A 25,119-nucleotide genomic window follows, 5' to 3' on the forward strand; every position below is an offset into this window, starting at 1 on the left:
GCCCTGGGACCTCAGCATTCCTCCCTTGCTACAGCTAATGAAGCCACCAGCAATCACAGAATGTATAAACTGCGACGGGGCTCATTACTGTGTCATTGGGCAGCACTGCCGCAAGCTCCCGGGGAGGTCCTATTAACATCTTTATTAACCCATCCCCTGTATCAGTCAGTGAAATTAATTTAGATACACAGCCCACTTTGATCTTCATTAATAGTTTCTTCTAGTTTCCATATTTATTTTTAGTTTGCTCATCTTTAATTTATTTGGTGGCAATTATTAGTTTTTATTGAGGGGGAGTAGATGATCTTATAGTAATTAAGATGAGGAAAAAGTGTGAGGGAAGTAGCTAAAATATTGCTTTCTAATAGGAAACTCTGCCTATTTGTCAATTAAAATTAAATAAATGCTCTTTAAGTGTTTAAAAAAATAAAAACAAAGGAAAATCCTTCAATGGACTTTCCCAGTTCCCAGAGGTACCACATGCCAGGGAATGACTCAAAGCAGAGGCAGGGCTGTGTTCCACCGTCAGGACCAGCGTCTTATGCCAGCTCTGTAAAAGAGATGGACACACAAGTGGGATCTCTTGAGTTACCTAACATTTTAAGAGTAAGGTGTATGTAGTAAATTTGTGTTATTTTTATTTTTTATTCAAACATCAGCTTTTCTCACTCATTCAACAAACATTCATTAAATGTTAAGTTCTAGAACTAGTGAATTAAAAGAGAAATCTAGCATGGATTCCTGCTCTCAACCAATATAGTCTAGATGGAAAAATAATTCAGTCACACAATCTGAAAAATATATTATAACAGCATCCCAGAAGACCTTTAGGGACCTTGGTAGAAGTTGCCCTTGACTTAGGGAACTTGGGGATGGTTTTGAGAGAACAAGACATAAACGGAATCTCCACAATGACTCAGAGAAAGATTAACTGGAGGAAGATGGCTTTCTCCAGGTGAGCAAGAGGAAAAAGATGTCCCAAATAAAGGAATTACATGCAGAAGAGTAGAAAAACGAAGTATCTGCTAATCAATCAATCACATTGATTGTACAGGGCATTTAGAATATTGACTTGATGGAGAGCCATCTCTGGAGAAAATGCTGGAAGTGAACAAGGACCACATTGACAAGTGCCAGGTCATCCTCCTAAGGGTTTGGACATTATCCTACTAGCCAAGAGAAGACATCAGATGGTTTTTAAATAGGGAAATGAGGGCTGGGAAGATGGCTCAGTGGTAGAGCGCTTGCCTTACATGCTGAGGCCCTGGGTTCAATTCCTCAGCACCACATAAGCAAAACGAAAAAAGCCGGAAGTGGCGCTGTGGCTCAAGTGGTAGAGCGCTAGCCTTGAGCTGAAGAGCTGAGGGACAGTGCCCAGGCCCAGAGTTCAGGCCCCACAACTGGACCCAAAAAAAAAAAAATAGGGAAATGAGGGCTGGGAAGGTGGCTCAGTGGTAGAGCACTTGCCTTACATGCTTGAGGCCCTGGGTTCAATTCCTTAGCACCACATAAGCAAAAAAGAAAAAAGCCAGAAGTGGCGCTATGACTCAAGTGGTAGAGCGCTAGCCTTGAGCTGAAGAGCTGAGAGACAGCGCCCAGGCCCAGAGTTCAGGCCCCACGACTGGACCCCCCCCCAAAAACAATAAATAAATAAGGAAATGATTTAACTTTTAGAAAAAATTGTCTAGAAGACTATATGCAGAATTGAATTGGTGGTAGGTGAGACTGGAAGCAATGTGGCAATACTTTATATTGGAGACAACCTAATTAGGATGTCTCCACTAGAGCAGTAATAATGAGGAAGGAGAGGAGAAGGCAAATCTAAAGCATCTATAAGGAAAAGTCCATGAGAAGTTATAACTGATTAGATTTTCCTGGGTGAGGTAGCACCATTTACTTCAATAAATAAAAAAGGAAAGGAATCAATTTATGGGGAAGGTAATAGTATAGTCATTACTATAAGGTCTTTCATTTGGAGTCAGATGGAAATATAAGAAAAGCAATTTTGAAGTACAGCTTGTGATTATAAGGCTCTAATCTAGAAATACAGATTTGGGAGTAATTTGTTTAAAGTTAGTACCAAAGCCCCAGCTATGAATTTAATCCCCCAAGGAAGGGTATAGAGAAAGAAGAAAAGACAGTACTGAATCCTGCAGGATCAGTATTAACACCCATCTCCTCCCCCCACTCCAAAAAAATAATCATCCTCCAAAATGAATCTTCAGAAGCTAAGAAGGAACAGCCAGATGGACTGCAGAAAAACAAACAATCATAACTACAATATCACAGAATACTATTTTGTGCCAGTTGTATGTATTCTTAGTGTTATTCTTAAGGGCCTACCTGTGGTGGCCCTAGAATACTTACAGAGCCTACAAGAAAGTGACAAATGTTAAATGATGTATCATTAAATATGATTAACACTAAAAAGCCTGACTAAACTCAGACACCCTTTGGTAGACAGACATTGACCATGGTGCTACCTATAAGAGGCTATGTCCTCTCTCTTCACTCTCCATTCTCTAGGAGTGATGTCTAGTCTCTCTTTCCTCTTCTGAGCCTTAGAAACAGGTTTCCAAGGATAATATCTCAGAACAACAGAAAGTTTTGGGTGATGCAGGGTTACAAAAGTGACAGGCCACAAATCTGAGTTGGAAGGCCAGCTTCAAATGCCAAGGAGCCTAGTCCCTGAGAACACTACGTTCCAAAGTGCTGATGATGCACACCGAGAAACATAAAGTCTTGTCAAGACCCTTGGAGCCAAAGTCTAAGGAAGCTTCTGATCAAGCTCTCAGTGAGGAAGGGGAAAGACAGCAGTTTGGAGACATAAGGGGGCTAGCATTTGGGTTGGGTGAGGCACAGGAAGGAGAAAAGAAACTACAAATGTGTGTGGTACACTTTTAAAGTTACTGCTTGAGATAGTGAAACAAGGCTAACAACATTATCAACTATATAAATATATGGTATCTCAAGAATGTATTGTATTCAGGAAATTCCAGAGGTATAGTTCAGTAGACCACACTATAAGATAACCTTAGGGCAGCTGTGGCAAGACTATAGTAACTGGAAAATGTTTTACCCTGAGCTGAGACTCAGAATGCCCCAGTGATGTTTAATCAATCAGCCAACAATTCTCTGTTGACTAAGATTCTTAAACTGGAGTGAATTGTGAAATGAGTTCTATTAAACATGTATGAAAAAATGGATTATCATTTGCTATAGCAACAGCAGTTCTCATTTTAACTTTACTCCATTTAGTTTAGAAATTTAAATATGCTGCTTTTATTAGTTTCTTTTGCAAGTTTGCTTTGCTTTTCCTTTCCCAAATCCCAATTGAACTTAAATGAGACATCTTCTAAAGAGAACTGTAGAGGGAAGAGATAGAGGAAAAATGATTTACTACTGTCTTTGGAAAGAGCAGGAAAACAAGCTACCTCAAGGCCTATTATTTTTAGAGGCTATTGAAGCCAGAGAAACAGTCTCCTCTTGAAAGGGTGTTGTGTGAAATGCCTATCTGCTTGTGGATTATTCTCACATTGATTGCCTGCATCTTAACTACTGGGAAAAATCGATGGGAGAGATACAAGGTCATTTAGCAATTGGTTATCTGCCTGAGTTTGAGGGCAGACCACAGATCAGTTTTGGCTGAGCTCCCTAGCATCTCCCTAGCTGACCTGGGCCACATCAGTTGCTCTATCTCGGCTAATACAGCTACAAAACAGATGTGGGGTGAATCTTACTATCCATCTACACAGGACATGGACCTCAAGTTCAAAATGTTGTTACTCCTGGGATCCTAGAACAAGTCTTACAGGCCATCCTTTTGTTTTGTTTTATTTGGTAGCATTTATGAGAGCTGATTTCTCCCTTGTCACATTTCCTCTTTCATATCCTGGAACAACATATCAAGTATGCGTCAGATACTAGGTTCAGCAATGCCATTTTTGTATATGTTGATTAATGGAATTCTCTCAGCAGCCTCACTTGAATGATTGCAAATGAGGAACTGAAGTTCAGGGGAGCATGTCGAGTTGCTGGTGAGTGCTAGACCCTGCCTTCTTGGCAAGACCAGCAGTCCTCCGTCTCAGCCTCACCAGAGACATCTGGAGACCATTAAAGACATAATAACAGCACAACAACTAACCAATGCCTGGACCCTACCAGACTAGTTAAATCAGACTCTCTGGGGGGTGGAGCCAGGGCTGCTTGCTTTTAAAAGCTCTGCAGGTGAAGCTAATAACCAGCTCTCCTCCAGAGCCTCCTATTTAGACCTTGCTACCTCTGCAGAAACAGGGAGGAAGGACAATAGGAAGCAAAGGAATGAGACTAATATTGTTGAGCCAAATGCTTAATATATGTTCTCTTTCCCACAACTGGAAAATGGCTCCCATTCCCCAGATTTGGAAACAGCTTGGGTTGAGGAAACAGAGGGTCACCAAGGCTATAGAGTTATCTTGCTTCAGTCAGTACTCAAAGGAATCTAACTTCCAATATGAATAACACTAAAGCTGGAAATCGTAGACCAATGTTAAAGGCCCCCCCCAAAAAAAAAACAGGGCAGAACTCTTAAAAAGGGAAGATGAAAAATGGGAGATTGAAATGGATTTCATTACCTAGATTAGTGATTGGGATGTAAGCCGAGTGAAGAAATGTTAATTTCTTTGCCCAGAGAAAACCGGAAATAGGCAGCAGAAAGTAGTTTGAAAATAAACATACTTTAAAAAAAAGCCAGATATTCTAATCTACTGCTTCTTTTTGTATCCACCTGGAACTAGAAACCACCAGCCTTGTGGTCACATTTGATTGTACCTGGAATTTCAGCTTTTAGGCTATTTTGATATCACACTTCTCTATCTACAACTCTAGCACTAGAAATCCAACGTACATTTAAGTATTTGTTTATATATTTATTCGTTTGTTTAGTACTGGTACTGAGGCTTGAACTCAGGGCTTGGGTGTTGTCCCTGAGCTTTGTTTGCTCAAGGCTGGCACTTTATCACTTGAGCTGAAGCTCTACTGCTTCAGCCTTTCTGTGGTTAATTGGAGATCAGAATCTCACAGACTTTCCTGCCTGTGTTAGCTCTGATCCACAATGCTCAGGTCTCAGCCCTTTGAGTGGCTTGGATTACAGGCATGAGCCACTGGTTCCTGTCTGAACTCCAATTTTCAATTAAACTTAATTAAAAATATTCCCATGTATTAAATAAAACATAATAGATTTTTCACCATGCTATTTCCACATATTCATATAATGTACTTTGATCATATTGACCCTGTCTGGAGTTATCTTTGAAATTGAAAAATATTAATGGCATCTCTCAGCATCACAGAGATTTGTTCTAGTACACCTCAAATACCAAAACTTGCAGGTAGTAGAGGCCTTTATATAAAATGATGCAATATTTGTGTATAACCAACAACACACTCTCCCATGTACTTTAAGTCATCTCTACATTACTTATTATGACTAATTCACATGCATAGATGTTATAATATGTTGTTTAGGCAATAGTGAGAGAAAAAATCTGTACGGGTTCATTATGATTGTTTAAAAACAATGCTTGGTTGAATTTTTGGATAGGAAATTTTGGATAGGAATCCATGGATACAGAACTTGTAGATACAGAGGGCCAGCTGCATATACAATTTATGAAAAGTTGTGTTCGGGACTGCAGGCATGGCTTAAGTGTAACTAGCAAGTGTGAGGCTCTGAGTTCAAACCTCAGTACTGAAAACGAAAATTCATTTTAGGAAAATAAATATACAAGTATAAAAGGTAAGCCCCTTTAACCACAATCATTATCTAGTCAATAGTCTTCTAGTTTTTTCTATACACATACCAATATAAATATGTCAGTGTTCTTAAAACGATTTTGTGACTCTATGATTAAATTCTTAGTTGTGATAAACAGTCTTACTTCATTCCTTTCATATAGAAATAAGAAGATTTTCAGAACCAGAACAATTATATTTCAAGCCTAAGAAAAACAAAAAGCGGAAATATTTTAAACAAGCATCAATATATACTTTGGTCAATTTGGATAATTAAAGCAGGAAATTTAAGCCAGGAAGAAGCTGAGGCAAAAGGAGAGGCCAGCCTGGGTGAAGTAGCAAGACCCTATCTCAAAAGAAAGAGGAGGGGATTTTTTTTTGTTGGTGGTGATCATAGGGCTTGAACTCGGGGTCTAGGTACTGTCCCAGAACTCTTTTGCTCAAGGCTAACACACTACCATATTGAGTTACAGCTCCATTCTGATTTTCTGGTGGTTAACTGGAGATAAGAGTCTCACGGATTTTCTTGCCTGGGCTGGCAATTTATCGTGATCCTCAGATCTCAACCTCCTGAAGAGCTAGGATTACAGGCATGAGCAGAAGGAGATATTTACAAGCTGCATCAGCTAATGTCTGCTACAGCTTCTCTTATGGTCCTCACATACAGTAGACATTTAGTTACTCTTGTTTCTTGGGCAGGGAAACATGATTGGTTGGTTTCTTTTTGAGAAAGGGCCTTGCTATATCGGCCAGATTAGCCTAGAACTGAAGATCCTCTTCTGCTGAGATTACAGGCATATATATACAGCTATACCTGACAGTCATTGAAATTTTGTTGAATGAAAAATTACCCTTTTCATCATTTTAGTTTGGGTTGATACTAATATCAGAAGTAATAGAAACACATATATGTGAATAAACATTATTGAAGGCTCTAAATAAAATTACAATTTGTATGGTCATCTATTTTGGATTAATCAAGCCAGGTTTAACTTCTATTTTACCATAGTGGCATATAAAATTAGCTTTCCTTGTTTCTATCACTACTGAGTCCTTGGGACTCTGTACTATCAGTCATCTCATGACTTTTCATGTGATGAATATTGAAAGCCCTGCAAGGGTGAAGTTTTCTTTTGATTTATCTGCATCCCCCTCGCACTTGACACAATTCTATGCACACAGTATATGTTAAATAAATGCTTGTTGACTTTACTGGGTATTTTGACTGTGTTAATTTGCTATGTCTACCACAGAAAAGGACTATAAACAGAGTGGCTCAAGAAGCAGAAATTTACAGTCTCACAGTTCTAGAGGGTCTGCAAATGAAGTTGGTTCTAATGGCTGTGAGGGAGAATTTGTTTCAGGCCTTTCTCTTTGACTTATAGATGGTTCTTTTCTCCTTGTTTGTCTTCACATCATCTTCTCTGATAGAAGTCTGTCTTCAAGTTTTCCCTTGTTATGAGGATGTCAGTTGGGTTTTATCAGGGCCCACCCTTCTGACTTGATCTTAGCTAACTATATTTGCCTTGACCCTATTTCCACATAAGGTCATATTCTTAGGTACTCACAGTTCGAACTTTAACATATGGATTGGGGGGGGAGCGCACAATTCACCCTATAATAGTGACCTTTCACTGAATCACAAAAGTTCAGAGTGAGAGTCTACCTTAAAAATCACAAGTTAATATTGCCATTAAAAAAAAATCACTAGGCACCAGTAACTCACACCTGTAATCCTAGCTACCCAGGAGACTGAGATTTGAAGATCATAGTTCAAAGCCAGCCTGAGCAGAAAAATCCCTGTGAAACTCCAGTTAACCTCTCAAAAACCAGAAGTGGAGCTGTGGCTCAAGTGGTAGCGTGCTAGCCTTGAGTACAAAGAGGTTCAAAGACAGTGCCCTGGCCCTAAACTCAAGCCTCACAATGAGAAAGAAAAAAAAATCATTAGTTAGCTTAAAATTGGAATCCTCATTTATCCTGGCCAAGAAGAGCATTTAGAATTTTAATAGTATTTTTTTTAGCAACCTATTGGAGGGCTGTGTTTTTGGGGTTTTTTGGTTTGTTTGGTGTGTGTGTGTGTGTGTGTGTGTGTGTGTGTGTGTGTGTGTGTGTGTGTGTGTGTGTGTGTGTGTGTGTGTGTGTGTGGTTAAATGTTTCTCTGTGTGCTTTCCAGAATGGTTCCTGCTGCCTAAGCCTCAAAGCCTTCAGATTGTCTGGAACAGGTAAGTGTCACATCAAGAAGCTCTCTTTAGGCAAAGAGAAATTCCCCCAAACCTCAATCCACTGAGCAACAACCCCCAGTGCCTCCATCTGGGGGCCCTGAACCCCACTCTGGGAGAGAGCCAACCCGCCAGCCCCCTGGGAGTGTGTTAGTTTTTCTCTATGAACCATTTTACTTTCAGTGAGTTTGGTCATTAAAGTTGTTTTGTGCCCCTCAACCATGCCCCAGGCCCTGAGAACTGTGGGAGTGTTGGCCTGCAAGAAAACCTAGTGGGTTTATTATTCTCTGACACAGAGAAACCAAATAACATCATTGAGTGGCCATTGGAGGGGGAACTTGATTCATGGAGGTCATGCTTTCCCAGGCCCTCTCAACTCAGTCTCGGCTCAGACCAGGGCAGACTTTTATTACCAGCTTTCAACAAATCCCTAGTTTCTTTTGCAAAGTAAAACAGATAATAGAGACATTCCGGGAATAGTTAGCTAACTAAGCTGTGCCAGGCAACCTCAGGGCTAAGAAGAACTTCAGTGTTTTCGGACAATGACCAATTACAATAACCAGCATTATTTGATCTGAGAGTAATTAGCCGAGGCTCTGTTCTTTTTGCTTCAGTGAGGAGGCAAAAAGGGCAGCGAGGAAAACATCAGAGACAGAGGAAGGGAGCTCAAATGTCAAAGAAAAACACAGTCTCGCAGGTGAGGAAACGTGGAAGAGTTTCATCCACCAAGATCCTAAGCGAACGTTTCAATGTTGCTCTCTGAAAATGTGGAATTGTTTAATCTAACCAAATGTTGTGTGATTGCTCCGTACATACTGTTCACATGCTTTAAAGTCACAGAATGAATAGCATGGTAGAAAGAATGAAACAAGTTAGGAATGTAGAATTGATACTACTAAAGCTTCTTTTATTTAGAGGAAAAGCATTCCCTAGACTGCCCTATAGAACCCAAATGCTTATTTTCAAAAGCACCGTAGAACCTGATATTCCCCATTGTCTTGGAGACATGGTCCAGGAAACTGTTGTCTGTCATTTATTTTATTGGAGATGCACAATCACTCCCTAACCCATATCTCAAGAAATTCACTTTATTTTATTTTATTTTTTGGTGCCACTACTGGGGCTTAAACTCAGGGCCTAAGTACTATACTTCAGCTTTTTTGCTCAATTTGCATATTACTAGTTAAATCACAGCTCCACTTCTGGCTGTTTGCTAGTTAATTGGAGATAAGAGTCTCACAGTCTTTCCTGCCAAGGCTGGCTTTAAACTCTGATCCTTAGATCTCATTCTCCCGAGTAGCTAGGATTATAGGTGTTAGCCACTGGTACCTGGCTTGAGACATTAGAATTCTTGTGCTACCTGCTAAGTGTTTGCTTTATTTCACTGCTGACTTCCAAAGTAAATCTAACTTCAAACCTACAAAGCACCTTAATACTCATGCTGCTGCTCGCTGTGCACAGTGCTACCAGCTTCTGGCTGTCTCTCCCTGCCCGCCTCAGCCCTTCCTTCTAGTGCTGAGCTTTTCTGACCATATAGCACCTACCACTTCTGCCTCTTCTCCTGCTCCTGGTAATATCTGACCTTCACTCAATTTTCTACCTTCTCTCTGTTCAAATCTTCAAGCAAGAAGCAATGTCTGGAGCTGTCCTAAAACAGTGGCCATGTGTAAGACAGGTGTTCAATCCCAGTGGCTACATTCCTTGGGAGACATAGCCACATAGGGGAAGTGGCTGTCGTATTGGGCAGAGCAGAAATACAGCATTTCTTTCAGCATGGGACATTCTATTGGACAGGTTAGATTACCTGCCCAACAGATTATCACATGAGAAAATTCTTGGTTCTGTGAAGGGCTCTGCTAAGAGGTCTAACTTTATTCACTTTGTTCACTAGATGCTCAGCAGGATACTGCATATATTAGTATATTCAATCCTTATAAAATGTGTTCCCAGGTTAAAGAGGAGGGAAGTGAGGCTCAAAGAAACTGACCAAGTAATTGCTGCTAAGTAAGTGGAGTAAACAAGTTATATCTGGTACACAGGTCTATACACCTTGTCAGTGGAATCAGGTTGTCAATGTGGTGGCCTTTCTCCAAGATTCTTACAGAGGTGCAGTGGAACTGTGCAAGGCCTATTAATGGACACAGCACTTTCATTAGGGTTTGATGGAAAACCTCTTTAACATGAGCCTACTAAGTACACACTCATTTTGCTGGATTGGCCAATACTGTGTTATGTTATTACAGAGCCTGGAAAAGGCACTCTGGATGGAGGTTCCCTGCCAGCCTCCATTAGGTCATGGCTCATATATAGCTCTTCACCATTAGGTTCCTTTCTGTGCTAACTGGCCTGGAGATTTGCAAGGACTAGGAATTTCTAAACATTTTTTTTTCTGGGGGGAGGGTCCGGTTGTGGGCCTTAACTCTGGGCCTGGGTGCTGTCCTTCAGCTCTTCAGCTCAAGGCTAGTGCTCTACCACTTGAGCCACAGCGCCACTTCTGGCTTTTTTTTTTTCTGCTTATGTGGTGCTGAAGAATCGAACCCAGGGAGGGCCTCATGCATGCAAGGCACGCGCTCTACCACTGAACCACCTTCTCAGCCCCCTAAGCTTTTTTTATTTTGTCTATGAATCAGTTATTCTGGAATTAGAGAGTAGTAACCAATTTGCAGAAATAGTTTTACCTCATGGCAATCAGATACTTGAAAGTTTCTTACACAAATATTATGCAAAAATTAGTCCAATTACCACCTGGGGTCAGGACCTCTGCATCCTGCACCTAGGAAGGTGCTTTAAGTTGGTATGCAAATTTGACACTCAGCAAGCACTTCTGTTTTTTTTCTTTATTAGTTTAGAGCCGTGAAACTTAATTAAATGTTAGCTATCAGTCCTATGACTTTTCAGATCTTCAGGAATCTGCAGTTTTCCCTCTTATGGCTTTCTGTTTGTAAACTTATTTGTAGGTTGTAGGGATGGTTGCACCGAAATGATTGGCATTAAATTGTGGAAGACCTTTTAGTATTGTAAGTAAATAGGCACTATGAAACATGCAAGGCTTGCAGGGTTGGCCCCTACCACCTTCTTCACCTTTCTATCAGGGCTCTCTTCCTGTCTTTGTCCCAAACCAGCCAATAAGCCTTGATTCTACCCAACTTTTATGCATGGCCTCATGCATGCTAAGCACACATTCTACCTCTTGGCTAGAACCCCAGCTCAGTGATCCATTTCCTTAAACTACCCCAGACTGCACAAGGACCATAGAAACATGCCAGCAGTGGCTATTCCTTGCCTGTCCCCAGTTCTCCAGATCTTAGCTCAAACATCACATCCTCAAGAAAGCCTGCTCTGACCATCTCCTCCTACTCTAAGTCCAGGCTGACTAGGTTCAGGCTGCGATAACAAAATGGATAGTTTCTAATCAATGTAAGTTTATTGCTCATAGTTCTGCAGACTAGAAAGTCTAAGATCAAAGGTATCAGCAGATTCGGTGTTTAGTAAGGTCTCTGTGCTTCCTAAATGATGCCTGAAATTCAGGGCTCCCTCTATCCCATAATAACTACTCTCTCATAACCTAGTAACCTCCCAAAGGCCTCACCTGCTGTATATGTGTGTGTATATATGTATATATGTACATACACATATACATATACATATGACATATGTGTATATATACACAAATTATATGTAGTGTTGGGGATCAAACTCAGAGCCTTGAACATTCTAACATTACATTCTCAGCTTTGGCCCTTCCTTTTAATAGCACAACCTTGGTCATCAGGTTTCAGGATGTGAATTTTAGAAGGATACAAACATTCAGACCAGAGCAAAGCCTTTTCCTCACAGTCCCATTTAAGTATTTATATGATAATTTGGTGAGTATCTGACTTCTCTATTAGACTGAGATGCCAAAAATTTTTTCCTGTGCCTCCCAAACCTAACCACCTACTAGCATACAATTGTTGCTCAATAGATGTGTTTGCTCATCTCCAAATATCAAATTCAACACGAGGACTAGTCCTTACTGTGATTTGACTGCTTAATGATCTCTCTTACTCTGCACCTTATCAGAGTAACCAAGGGAGCTCCTTAGCTCCATCCTGGGGATGGAATAAGCTCTAAGGTTTATTGGGGCCATTTTTTTCCAACCAAACTATACCTTCCAGAATTTTCTCTCTTCCTTTGACCTCTTTAGGACTCAATACCTGGTGTCTTTGGAGACCAGAGCCTGGAAGATATTTTCAGCCAGGCTTTTTTGCTTGGCTGGGACTACTGTAGCCCTCCAAGAAGAATCTTAATTACATATTTCTGCTTCTATAATTACAAGTTCTCTGTCTTTTGTGTGCACATGGTACCCAGAGACACAGCAGAGGGTGGGGAACTAAAGGAGAGAATGTTGAGGTTTTCTCCCTTCATCTTAGTAATGGGCTAGTTAAGAGCTTTAGCATGGGAGTTATTTTTCCAGTTGCCACCAACGTTAGTAATCTCGGGAAGGTTCTATTGCAGAGACCATTCTAAATTTCACCAACTCTTTTCTTCAGTTTTTGTTTTCTCCCTTTATGTTTCAGAATGGAGGCCTCTGGAGAAACTATTTTTCTCTCCCATTTTTTCTTTCCAGGCTGGGTGGAGTTCCTGAAGCTGAAGACCTGGCCTCCCAGATGTTGAAAGGTTTCCCCAGAGACCGAGTATCTGCCCAGGAAGCACTGGTTCACCATTATTTCAGTGCCCTGCCTTCCCAGCTGTACCACCTTCCTGATGGTGGGTGAGGGAGTGTGTATGTGTGTGCATGTGTCTATATGACCTTACATACATACATGTTCGTATGTGCTAAGTCTCAGTGCATGTCTTAAGTGTTCTCTCAACATAGGAGAACCATAGAATTTGTACCCAGCAGGGAAGTCAGAGATTGATTTGCCTGAGAGAAGCAAGATAGGACTCAATCTTGCCTGAGTTTCCAATGAAATTCTCTAAAACTCGAAAGCTCCGGGGAGGAGAGGTGACAAGATCCTCCTTGGGATGATGCAAACATTTCACATACGTACACTTACAGTTAGAAATTGGCTGAGATGAAAGTTGCGTCTGAGTTGTTTGCTTTAGCTAGCATCTGCCAGGAGAAGCAAAACCAAAGTTTCTAACAAGCCCCTGCTCTTTTTTCCACCAAGAGTAAGACAGTAAGATGATAGGTGACATGGATATGTCAGAGAGGAGAGCCGGGCCTTTCTTGATTGGTAATACGATGCTGCCGAAGGAAGTGCCGAGGTGGGGTGCTGGGGGAGGGGAAGTGTCCTCCCGGGCTGGCCTCCCACTGGAAACCCAAGTTACCCTGAAATCAGCCTTTGCTGCTCTGCCTGAAGTCATCCTCCAAATCTGAGATCCGCCATGGGGTCATGTGGCTGGAGCTCTCCTCGTGTTTCTCAGAATGTGGCCAGGAAGGGCTGGGTGGAGGATGTGGGCAGTCCAGGGCTGGGCCCTCTGGAGGAAGAGGGGGAGACTATCCTTAGCTGAGATCTCTTTGAAAATATTCCTCATTCAACAGAAAACAGTTTTTTGAAGTCTTAACCCAGAGAAAGGAAAGTTAAGGAGGAGGGTCTAGGGGCTCAGACTGGGGGAAAGGGTCTGGGATGAGAGTAAGGGGAAAATGGAGCTGGGGTACAGTGGGTAAGGATGGGGTATGAGGGGCGGGGGTACATTGAGGTAAGGAAGGAGTATGATGGGGTGAGGAAATACTGCTCCAGAGGCATAGACATATACCCAAGAAGCATACTGGCACAAGTTGCCAGGGTTTGCGAACACAGTTCCATGTCTAGGACATTGTCCTGCTACAGCCCCAAATTCTTAGTTTGTGACTTCAATTTTTATTAGTAAAGTGAGTTATTTAAGACCTCCCCAAATCACCCTTATGATACAATGGAGGTTAATGTCTTACTTAAACCTGTAAGAAGGTCAGTCATTGGAATTTCTTTAGTTGCCATGAAGTGTCAAGAACATAGGAAATGCTATAAAAAGTGAAGGAAAACAAGGGACTGGTCTTTGGTCTTAAGGATCTTGTGGAGTGGGAGGAACAGAGGGTAAAGAAGAGGAAACAGGGCACCCTCGTCTACATATTAGCACAAATCATATTTAAACAGCTAAAATCTGTGTGTAATCAACTGCAGATGTGCAGAGACTGCATGTGTTAAAGGCAATTCTTTGGAGAAATGAGAATAATTCAAGGGAGATGGATTAGGCTGGAGGTGAATCTGAAGAGGAATGTGGAAGGAGGGGAGGGACAGGGTTTGGCATATGGGTGGGATCAAAGACATGGCTACCAACCTGCAATTCTTCCCCATACCTCTGCCCTACTCCGCAGGACCCCTTCTACTCTCCCATCCCCTTCCCTTCTTCTCAGTCTGAGCACCTAGATCCTTCCTTCTCAGCTTTCTTCTTTGGGCATTGGGATTTCCAACTCTACCACATTGTACAAGTGTACATGCACGCACACACACACACACACACACACACAGCTCTCCACTTCTACTTCCCCAGTGGTCCTCCTTCAGTGTGTATTATTGTACAGGAAAACTGCTGCGCTTTTCAAAGTTTTCTGGGTACCAGCTTTTTTGCCTGATGAAGGCTAATTAGGATGAAACAATCACTGTCCAAACTGATATGTTGGTAGGAACTTGGGTTTTGATTCTTCCCGGGCAACCCACAGCAAAGTCACCAACAGAGGGGCTCTAGTGAATGTACATCTAGAGGGGTGTGTGTGTGTGTGTGTGTGTGTGTGTGTGTGTGTGTGTGTGTGTGTGTGTGTGTGTGTGTGTGTGTGTGTGTGTGTATGCATTCACATACACACAGATGAGAGAGACAGAACAATCTGTATTCCTCCTCTGTTCACCCCGCCACAGAACCCAAATCTACTTTGACACTTTTAGAAAAATGAAAAGATGGAATCTTGCAGGAGCCTGCCTGTGCTGGGGGGTGGGGGGAGATGAGGAGTGCTCACAGCAGGAGGGAAGTTGACTTTTCTTTATACATATAGGGGTTTTTCCATGCAGAGTTTAAATTATGCCTGATAAAAGGAGTTTCGTGGATGTTTCAGTTCTTTCAAATTCTCCTGGCTTCCTCCCAATTAAATGAGGTTTGTCAAAGCCACGGGGCTCTGCTGCTGCCGCCTCGGCGGACAAGCACTTCCTGCAGCGACATCTCGAATCCCTGAGGGAGAAGATGAAAGAGTCGGTGCCAAGAGACAGGGAAGCAGGGAGGGGGCATTGTGTGTGTATGTGTGTGCACGCATGTGCTTATGCATGTGTGTTTGGGGAAGGGTAGAAATGGACATAGAGATAGAGCGACATGAGGATCCCCAAAAAGGCCAGCTACCAGGAAAATTGGAAAGGAAAATAGGAGGCCAGAGAAGAAGCTGATAGGACTGGGGTTTACCTCTTTCTAACAGTGGTCCTGGCCAAGGGCACATTATCCAACCACTGAGGGTTGCATTCTCTGGGCCTGGCAGTGCCAGCCTGCTCTTTCATTGCCCCTGGCAAAAAAAACCCAAAACAAAAACCAAAAAAAACCCCTTTGTTAAGAGTCTTCTTTGCACATGGAGAGGACCCATGAGTATCCAAGATCCCAACCTACAGGCATATAAAACCTCCATCCTTGAGGTGGGCTGCCCCAGGCATGAGAATTGTATAAAAATAAGACTTGCTCTTGGGAGTGATGTGCAAAGAGAATTTCTCTGCCATAATTAGGCAAGAAATGGTTTTCTCTGGGAGCACTTCAGTATAGAATCATTTAGGATGCTTATGTTTATATCAGTTTATTATTCTAGGTTTTTTTTTTAAGTCTGGTTGCAAGATAACAGAGTTGTCATTTTAAAATATATTCTGTTTCCCCTTTGATCTGTAAGAAGCCAGCTCTTATTGTCTACCCTCTGAAGAAGACAATTAAAGCATGAAACCTGCAAGTGGGAAATATATGTGTGGAGCGAAGGACAGCTTAAAATCCCAAGGAAAGTGTGCTGTAGAAATTCTTCCACAAAATGAAAGAACGGCCCCTACCCATCTTTGTTGATTTTCATCAAACCAAGTCCTGAATTGTGTTTTCTCTAGGTTGTAGCCATAAGCTCGGAGCCAGAGGAAATTTATCAGGGGGTTATTTGCCATGAAAAACCAGGAATTCCAGGATTAGTTCCCTTTTGGAGCTCACTCTTAAGTAGAAAAGCGTGAATATGAGAATGGCAGGCATGTGGGACTGTCTGCAAAGCTCTCACATTCTCCCTCCTTGACTCTTGAACACCTGAAGAAACATTTGTTGAAGGAGAAATTATTGGTAGTCCCTCTCAAAACATACCCAACAGCAAGTTAATTGCTTCTGCAGATGGCCAGGGAGCCTGGTCCTCATAGCCAAGCCAACAGTGCAGGATGTCAGCTGGGGCAGTGGACCTAAAATTAGGCCCATGGCAACTCTCTAATCTTAGCCACAGGTTCATCCTCTTCACTTAATTCCCTTTGCCCTCACTATGAACTTAGGCTCTGGGAAGGAACACTGTTTAATGATTTGGGGGTGGGGGAGTAGAAAATCATTAGGCTGCCCCTTCTAGAAACTGGCTCCACTCCGTCCTTACAGGAAACCTTCCAAATCTTGCCCTTGGAAAGTTAAGACTGATCTTGGAACCTAGCCATTTTGAAGCACACACACTGATCCAGAAAAATACTTTTTATCTAGGGCAGTAAATGCCACGTGATTTAAGAGTCTGGTCCTTAAGCCACGGTCCTTGATCGTCAAGACATCAAAGGCTGTCTTTCTCTCCCTGGGTTGGTCCTATTTTCCTTCCAAATCCCAGGCTTGAGTCTCTACTGTTCCTTCCTGAGCTAAATCCCCCATCTCCTTTAAAACAGGTCTTAGCATTTTAGGAAAAAATAAAATCCTAACACTTAAAAGCTGGCAGTTGTTTTACAAGTAATTTTACAAAAGCTGTGTGTCACCTGGTGTATTGTCTATAGATAGATAGATAGATAGATAGATAGATAGATAGATAGATAGATTCATAGAAACCCTGGCATTCTAATCTATCTTTTCTTATATCACCCTAATATCTCTACACTGAAAGTCCTCCAGCAGGCCCCATTCTTGGTGTCCTGTTAAAATCTGAGCTATATTTTGTTTCCCTCCATTAAAGGAACTTCAGGCCGGCCACTGGTGAGCCCTGTGAATAATCCTAGCTATTCTGGAGGCTGAGATCTAAGGATCAAGGTTCAAAGCTAGCCAGGCAGGAAAGCCCAGGAGACTCTTATCTCCATTTAACCATCAAAAAGCCAGAAATAGACTTGTAACTCAAGTAGTAGAGCACCAACCTTGAGCAAAAAAGCTAAGGGAGTATCATGCCCTGGTCTTGAGTTCTAGCACACACATACACACACAAACACACACCTCCAAACATTCTTTTAGATAGTGTAACAATTATATCTTTAAATTTTTTTATTGTTATTATAAAGGTAATATACAGAGCAATTATATCTTTAGTACATTTGAAGATCCCTATGACAAAATCACTTCCCAAAGTTCACTTCTCTAGGATGAATTTCCTTAGCTTTTGCCTCTGTTGTTTCCAAATATAGATTCTATAGCTCACACTTTTTAAATCATTGTGTTTCATTCATTGTGTCCTATCTCAGTCTGTTCCAGTTATTTTTCTTATCTCTAAGACTCTGGATCCATCTTAGACTCAGGTTTCTAACATAATGGGAGAGGGAGAATTATATGGCAGTTCATTCATCAAAGACTAATTGAGAGTCTAGTAGGTGTGATGTAGAAGGACACAAAAAATGAATTAGTCATGGACTCTGTCTTCAAAAAGCTTACAATCCTTAAGGAAATGAGACAGGTATATGAACAAGTACAGATCAAGTAACAGATGCAAAGTATTCCACATGTCCAGAGAAGGCCAGATTAATGCCTGTGGGGACCCAGGGTGGCTCTGGGTAGGCATTGAAAGATGATGAGTCTAGATGGCTGGGCTGGAAGGGCATTCAGGGAAGGAATGCCATATTTCTCTTCATTCTATTGAATATTATCCTAAAGTTGTCTTCTTTTTAATAATAGTGATGCATTCCTAACTCATTCCATCACCGTTTTTACTCTCAAGCCTAGTGTCTGTTCTTGCAACCATTTAAACATTTTTAAACACATAGGAATGAGGTTTAGTTAACTCTTAGTGTACTTCTATAGGATTTTAGACTTCATCTGTTTGGGGTTTTTTGTTTTTGTTTTTGCTTTTGCTTTTTTGTTGGTCATGAGGCTTGAACTCTGGGCCTGGATGCTGTCCCTGAGCTCTTCATCTCAAGGCTAGCGCTCTACCACTTGAGCCACAGTGCCACTTCTGGTTTTCTGGAGGTTAATTGGAGATAAGAATCTCACAGACTTTCCTGCCAAGGCTGGATTTCAACCATGATCCTTAGATCTCAGCCTCCTGAGTAGCTGGGATTACAGGCCTGAGCCACAAGTGCCTGGCTGTTTGTTGTTTTTGTTGACTGATTTACTCAAAGTTTAATCAGAATATTTTTGAAGATTCAGAAGCTGGGGATAGTTATGGAAGAGCGATTATGAGCCAGGTCTCTTGATTCTATGCTGCTTCTAAGACTTCATAATGTGTTAGACAATTCTTCCCATCTTTTAAATTGTCCATTAATCAATATTTAAAAAGCGATATATTAAGATACAAATTAGGAAATATCTACCATTGCATATTTATTCACCTTCTATACTCAAAATTGTCATTACCTCATTCCTTTACATTAAAGGGATCTGAAACTGCAATATAGTTGCATAGATTTTTGTTATTAGGAGACATCTAGGTAAACCAAGTCCCTCAGCCCTGCCAATCCCTTAAGTTGATTAAATATGTTAGCCCCATAGGCTGAATCTCCAAGATGAACTATTCAGAAAAGAGTTAAGAGCCTCTGAGTTAGAGACGGAGAGTAAGGATCATAGACCCTACCTATCCCAATACCTTCATTATGTAGCAGTGTCACAGAAGAATCATAGTAACTGCCTTTTGTTGGGCATCTGCTCACTTTGCATAATTTCATTCAAACTATATGCTAATTGTGAGACTGGGATTATTATCATTCATTATGTTATAGATTAGAAAATTGAGGCTGCCGAGGCATAATGGCACATGCCTGTAAAGCCAGCACTTAGGAAGGTGAGGCAAGAGGATCATGAGCTTGAGAGCATCCTTGGCTGTGTGGCTAAACCCTGTCCAGAAGGTCAAAGAAAAGAAAACAGGAAGGAAAAGAGGAGAAAAGGAAGGAAGAAGGGAAGGAGGAGGAAGAAAAGAAGGGATGTAGGAAGAAAAGAAAGGAAGGTAGGAAGGGAAGAAAGGAAGGTAGGAAGGAAGGAAGGAAGGAAGGAAGGAGGGAGGGAGGGAAGGAGGGAAGGAGGGAAGGAGGAAGGAGGGGGAAATGAAATGAGGACTGAAAGAGGTCAGTTGCTTGAAGTCACACAGCTAGTAAGTGGTAGAGCAAAGATTTGACTTCACATCAGACTTCCAAGTCATTTCCTTCCAACTAACTCATTGCTCCTGTGAAGGCTATAGGAACTTCATAGCGAACTCAGAATTACAACCAAGAGTTTGATTCTCAGTCTGTGCACTTTCTACTGTTCCATTTATTTTAAATCCTTCCAGGGAAAGATTCCACATGTCTTTAAGTAATGTGTTTAATTATCTCACCATGGAGGGCTCAATTTTACGTTTACTAGCGATTCACATCCTTCGTGGATCTTATATTCTGTTCTTTGTGCCATATTTCATCACTCTTGAGTTGTAAGATTCCTTACTTAATGGTGATTATTGTTTTTGTTTGCTATATTAATCATATAGTTTTATAAGAAAAGCATTAAGAATCAAGTGGAAAATGGAACAAATACTTGAAGTAGCCGTTTACGTAAGAGGCAATAGCATACCAGCACATGGAATAGACAGCTTTGCAAGAGGTTAAACAAATACAAATAACTGTTAAATTGGTTATTTTTTCCTTTGGCCAGATGACTTTCAGTGCTATGAAGGTTGGGGTACAGTGATTCTCCACTGATGGGAGTGTAAATTGGGGTGATCTCTGCAGAGCATGATGACACACGCATCAGGAAACATGCAAATGAAAGCTCACTCCCTTCATCACTCTACTTTGTTTTATTCTCCTGAAAATTATCCAAAGAACAGAAAAAAATAAAACCTAGATTAATGAGACTATTCATTACCATGGTGTCTATTATGCTTTAAAATTATTCAATACAAATTAAAACAATTTAAATATTAAACTCTAGAGAACTGATTGAACTTATGTTGGCCCACTAGCTGAGCATATAAAACCATTTAAAGTCATCAACAGGAGTGCATGGTATTATGGAAGTATTTGCTGGGACATTTGCTACAAGAAACTAGAATGCAAAATTGCATGGTGGAATGTACTTGTGTAAACTACACTGCATATGAGCAAAGCTGATAGCATGCAAAAAATGTTCTAGTTAGAGGGATTGTAGGTTATTTTTCTCTTCTTCAATGTTTTGTTTAATATTGATACTATATTATTTTTATTATTTGAAAGAATGAGTTAAAATCAAAAGGTAGCCAGTGGTTCACATCTGTACTGCTAGCTACTCAAGGAAGCTGAGTTTTGAAGATCAAGGTTCAAAGCCAGCCCAGGTAGGATGTCTAAGACCCTTACCTCCAATTAACCAGTAGAAAGTGGAACTCTGACTCAAGTAATAAAGTACTAGCCTTGAGCAAAAAAGCTCAAGGACAGTATCCAGGCCCTGAGTCCAAGCCCAGGACTGGTGTACACATGCACACGCGTGTGCACGTGTGCACACACACACTCAAAATGGTGCAGGCAATTTGAGCTCTACACTTAAAATTAAAGAACTGTGTTTTCTTCTTTAGTGTTTATTTTCCCCGCCAAGCTTCAGTTTCTTTATCTACAGAGTGAGCTTAACTAGTATCCCTTACCCCAGAGTGAACAGTATGTTTGCCTTTATAAAGCTTTTAACTCATTGACTACAAGGGTTCATAGAAGTTTGGCCCTGGAGAATGAAAGGCAGGAGGGAGAGGAAAAGATAAATAGGTACTAATTAATTTGAAAGGAAAGTCATCTGCTCTAATGGGAAATTCATATGTTCTGTGCCCCTAGTCAGAGTCGTAAGTGCACTCTGTGTTAGTTAGCAACTTCAATTTAAGGTACTATGTGATCCTTTGGGCTTTGAAGATAGGAGGCTTCCATACATACACATGAGCTAAAATTGCTACCTCAGCATGAAGACGTGTTCACTTTGAATAATTATACATACTCAGTGACTCTAGCTGATGGGTTGATGATGTGTAAGAATAGTGCAAATACCACCTGACAGGACATTTTGAAAGGACAGTTTGATTTCCAAGCTCTTTGTAAGAATGCTTTCTCTTTTAGCTGTGGCAGACAAGCAAAGGAGATTTGATTATCTTGTTTCCTGTGAAAGGTTATTTAGCCCTTCAATCCCATTAAGTCACTTTCTGCACTCCAGTGCACCAACCTTCCCCAGGTTATCAGCCCAGGAAGAGTAAATGGAGACACCAGGATCAGATTTCTAAAGAGAGGAAAGTTAAAGCAAAGTTTGAAAGGGGTGACAGCCAGCAGCCAGGAACTTAGGGACTCAATTAAACTGAAAGACAACTATCTCATTATCTTGTTCAGAAATGATCTAAATACATAAGAATCTAAAAGTTTTAAATAAATTTGTCCTACTGACTGTCTAGATGACTGAATTTTCCATCTCAAAAAATTTTTAAACACCCACTTTCGTATTTATTTATTCTAAGCGCAAAGCAGCTGTGATAATTATGCTGTCAGATTCAGTAAGCTAATGAGGAGTCACCAGAGTGGAAAGGCTTGCATTTGTGAGATTGCTGGAAAGCAGTTCTATAGCTTTTGCCTGCTGCCTGCCTGCTTTCTCTCTCTGCCTCCCTTCTTTTTTCTCTTTCTTATTTTCTTTCTTTCCTTCTTCCTTCCTTCCTCTTTCTTTCCTTCTTTCCCTTCCTTCCTTCCTTCCTTCCTTCCTTCCTTCCTTCCTTCCTTCCTTCCTTCCTTCCTTCCTTCTTTCCTCTCTCTCTTTCTCTCTTTTTCTTTCTTTCTCCCCCTCCCTCTTTTTCTTCTTGTTTTTCTGTGAGCTGGGAAAGAGAATTTTACAGTCCACAGCTAAACTGAAATTCTTTTGACTAACTGGCTTTCTCTCTCTCTCTCTCTCTCTCTCTCTCTCTCTCTCTCTCTCTCTCTCTCCCTCTCTCTCTCTCTCTCTCTCTCTCTCTCTCTCTCTCTCTCTCTCTCCTCCTTTCCTTCTTCCTTCTTTCACCTCCTTTCCCTTCCTTCCTTCCCCCTGCTTTTGAGGGGCAAGAAGGCCTGAGGGAAATTCTGGCTTTTCCTGTTACTGTCCCCAGGGTCAGAGGAGGTTTCTCCCTGAGAGGAGCTCCTAAGACAGTTTGGTTTTAGTCATCTGTAAAGTATACACACTGTTTATTTTAGCTGTTGAACTGTTTATGCTATGATGTGAGCTAAAAGAAAGTAGAATGCAAAAGTGCATATTATAACGTCCCTGTGAAAATGTCTTATGCATATCAACAAGATTTGAGGTCTCCCCTTTCTAGCTTTTATAATTCCAAGCCAAAGACGTGAAAGCCACAGATTATTTACAGTATCAAAGCAGAGTGCAGTCCAAGTGAGGCAGGCCCAGCATTGCAGGTTTATTTCTTTCTTTGGGTGTGAGCAGCTTCCAGCAAACAATAACATTAAGGAGTTTTATGATTTTGGTGTGGTAAACATGGAAATTTCTCTCTTTGTAAAACAGGGGATATTTTTGAGCAACTCAAATTCATGTGGCCTGTAAATCTTGCAAAAGAAGTGCCCAAGTGAAAAGACATCCTCAGGAAAATGTGTGTGGGGGTGTGGGGGTGGGTATGTGTGTACATGTATATGTATGTGTGTGTGCGTGCACGTGTGTGTACTTTGGTGACCCACATGGTTCCTATCCTTTGCTGGTTTTTTCCAGATGATATCTTATGACAGTGGCTACTCTTTGTTGAAAACATACTGCATTTAAGGAAAATACACATACATTTATCTCTTTAAACTTACAGCGGTCTGCCAGGAAATTTATTCCTCCACCTCACGTTCTCCCCACTTCACCATTGAACTCCATTTTAACCTCTAAAGAACCTGACTCATAGCTGTAGCTTAGTGAGCACTTAGAAACAGCAGACCCCTAATGATTCCCCTAGTCATTTATGGAAATGCAAACTGCAGGGGTGCTCAATTAACTAAATACAGATTTCCTGAATTTAAGATTTTTTTCTTTACATTATGAGAGTGAGAAAGCCATATACATTCAACAGAAATCCTAGTGTGGACCCTTCATTCCTGAGGGTTCTGTGCCCCTGACTTCTATCAATGTCATATTTACCAACCAGTCAGAAAAAAATTGTATCTGTACTGAACATGAACAGACTTTTATCTCAACATTATTTCTGAAGCAATGCACTATAACAACTACTTATCTAGCATGTACATTGTGTCAGGTATAATCATCTAGAACTGGTTTAAAGTCTAGAGGGGGATATGTATAGGTTAGAGGCAAATATGGTGCCATTTTAAATGAGAGACAAGAGCATTGTTAGGTGTGAGTATCTGCAGTATCCTGGAAGCAGGGATCAGAGGATAACTGGACTTTAAATTTTGAAATTTTATCTTTTTAGGAGATGGTGGCATTCTTACTCCATTCTGGGCAGGGGCAAAGAGCCACACCTCCCAATTACTCAATCACTAGGAAACATCCAATAGTCTACCATGTACTATGTTGCCAAGTTATTATGTTCAATAAGTTAGGTTAAGTGTGTTAAGTGCATTTTTTAATGCTGAAATTGAATTCAGGGATTTGCCATAATAGATTTATCAGTAAGTTGAGGACTATCTGTACATGTGTAAGGGTGAAAGTTGTGTGTGTGTGCACAGATGTGTATGTTCTAAATAATGTTTTTAGTTTATAAAATTCACCTACAGTGTGTATTTCTGAATTTATAAAATTTACCTAGAGTGTATATAGTTAAATAGATTGCCTAATACATGAAACAGAACTTAAAACTTTCTAAAATACATAGCCAGCCTGATGCTTGATGTGTCTCCTTGTTGGGACTAGAGTCCAGTCTTGTTGGTATGACATTCACTTCCTTCAATGTGCCTCCCAAACCTTTCCAACATTAGCCTCCAGTCTCCACTTGGCAAATATGGATTGAACTGAATTCAATAGGAAACACTTGACAACTATTAGCAGAGTCAGCAAGATGAGTCAGTATAAACAGTAAATAAGTCTGCCCCTGTTGATGTCTCTTCGGGTAACATTTGTTGGGAAAGAACCCAGGGAATAATATGTTGGTGCTTTTCTCTTTCCCTTCCTACAGAAGAGTCTTTGTTCACAGTTTCAGGAGTGAGGCTAAAGCCAGAAATGTGTGACCTTTTGGCCTCCTACAGGAAGGGTCACCTCCCAACCCGGCTTAGCAAATGCTGGTAAGAAGAAAGCGCGAGGCCACCAAGGTCTTTCCAGGTAAGCGATCCCACCAGTCCTGCTCTTGATGGACAGAACTGAAAGTCAATCACTACCAGGTGGACAGGTCACTGTTTACCAATTGAGAGCACCTCTGCTCTGGATCTAGCTCTTTATCCCCAACTGTAGGAAGCCTAGTCTGACTACTTAGACCTTCATTCCTAAGCTGTGTATTTGCTGTTTACCCCTCTACACATGATGAGACCTTCCACTGATGAATGGATGCTGCTTTCTCTTAGCCAGATAGATCTCTGTGTCAGCTGACAAGAGTAAATCAGAGGTGACCCACATCCCAGTTGCCTAAGACTGATGTCAGTCCTTCCATTCAAAAATTGCCACAGTCCCCAGTAAACTGAGATATTTGGTCACCTTAGTGGTATAAATTATCCTCTAAGGTAATCTTGAGAGGAAGGGGTACTGTGGAGCATCTCCCCAAAGCTACCACACACTAAAAGAAGTTCTGCTAATAGGCACAGAAAACCAGGTAGGACAATGCCAAAAAACACCACAGTACAGAAGCCTCTAGAAGAAT

The 25,119-nt window shown here is 41.1% G+C and overlaps 1 protein-coding gene across 2 annotated transcripts in view; it reads left to right on the forward strand.

Moving 5' to 3' along the window:
* The window catches only part of Cdk15 (cyclin dependent kinase 15), an 80,984-nt gene extending 56,430 nt beyond the window's left edge, over positions 1-24,554 (forward strand). The window contains exons 11-13 of one of the 2 annotated variants that reach the window (XM_042667018.1): positions 7,946-7,994; positions 12,601-12,740; positions 24,445-24,554. In XM_042667018.1, coding sequence (XP_042522952.1) covers positions 7,946-7,994; positions 12,601-12,740; positions 24,445-24,554 — 299 coding nt within the window. The remainder of the gene's footprint in view (positions 1-7,945; positions 7,995-12,600; positions 12,741-24,444) is intronic. The other variant, XM_042667019.1, reaches the window with a different exon arrangement.
* Positions 24,555-25,119: the final 565 nt, after the last annotated feature.

Source organism: Dipodomys spectabilis, unplaced genomic scaffold (assembly GCF_019054845.1).
Source record: "Dipodomys spectabilis isolate Male_0828 unplaced genomic scaffold, ASM1905484v1 ptg000373l, whole genome shotgun sequence".
Taxonomy (NCBI): domain Eukaryota; kingdom Metazoa; phylum Chordata; class Mammalia; order Rodentia; family Heteromyidae; genus Dipodomys; species Dipodomys spectabilis.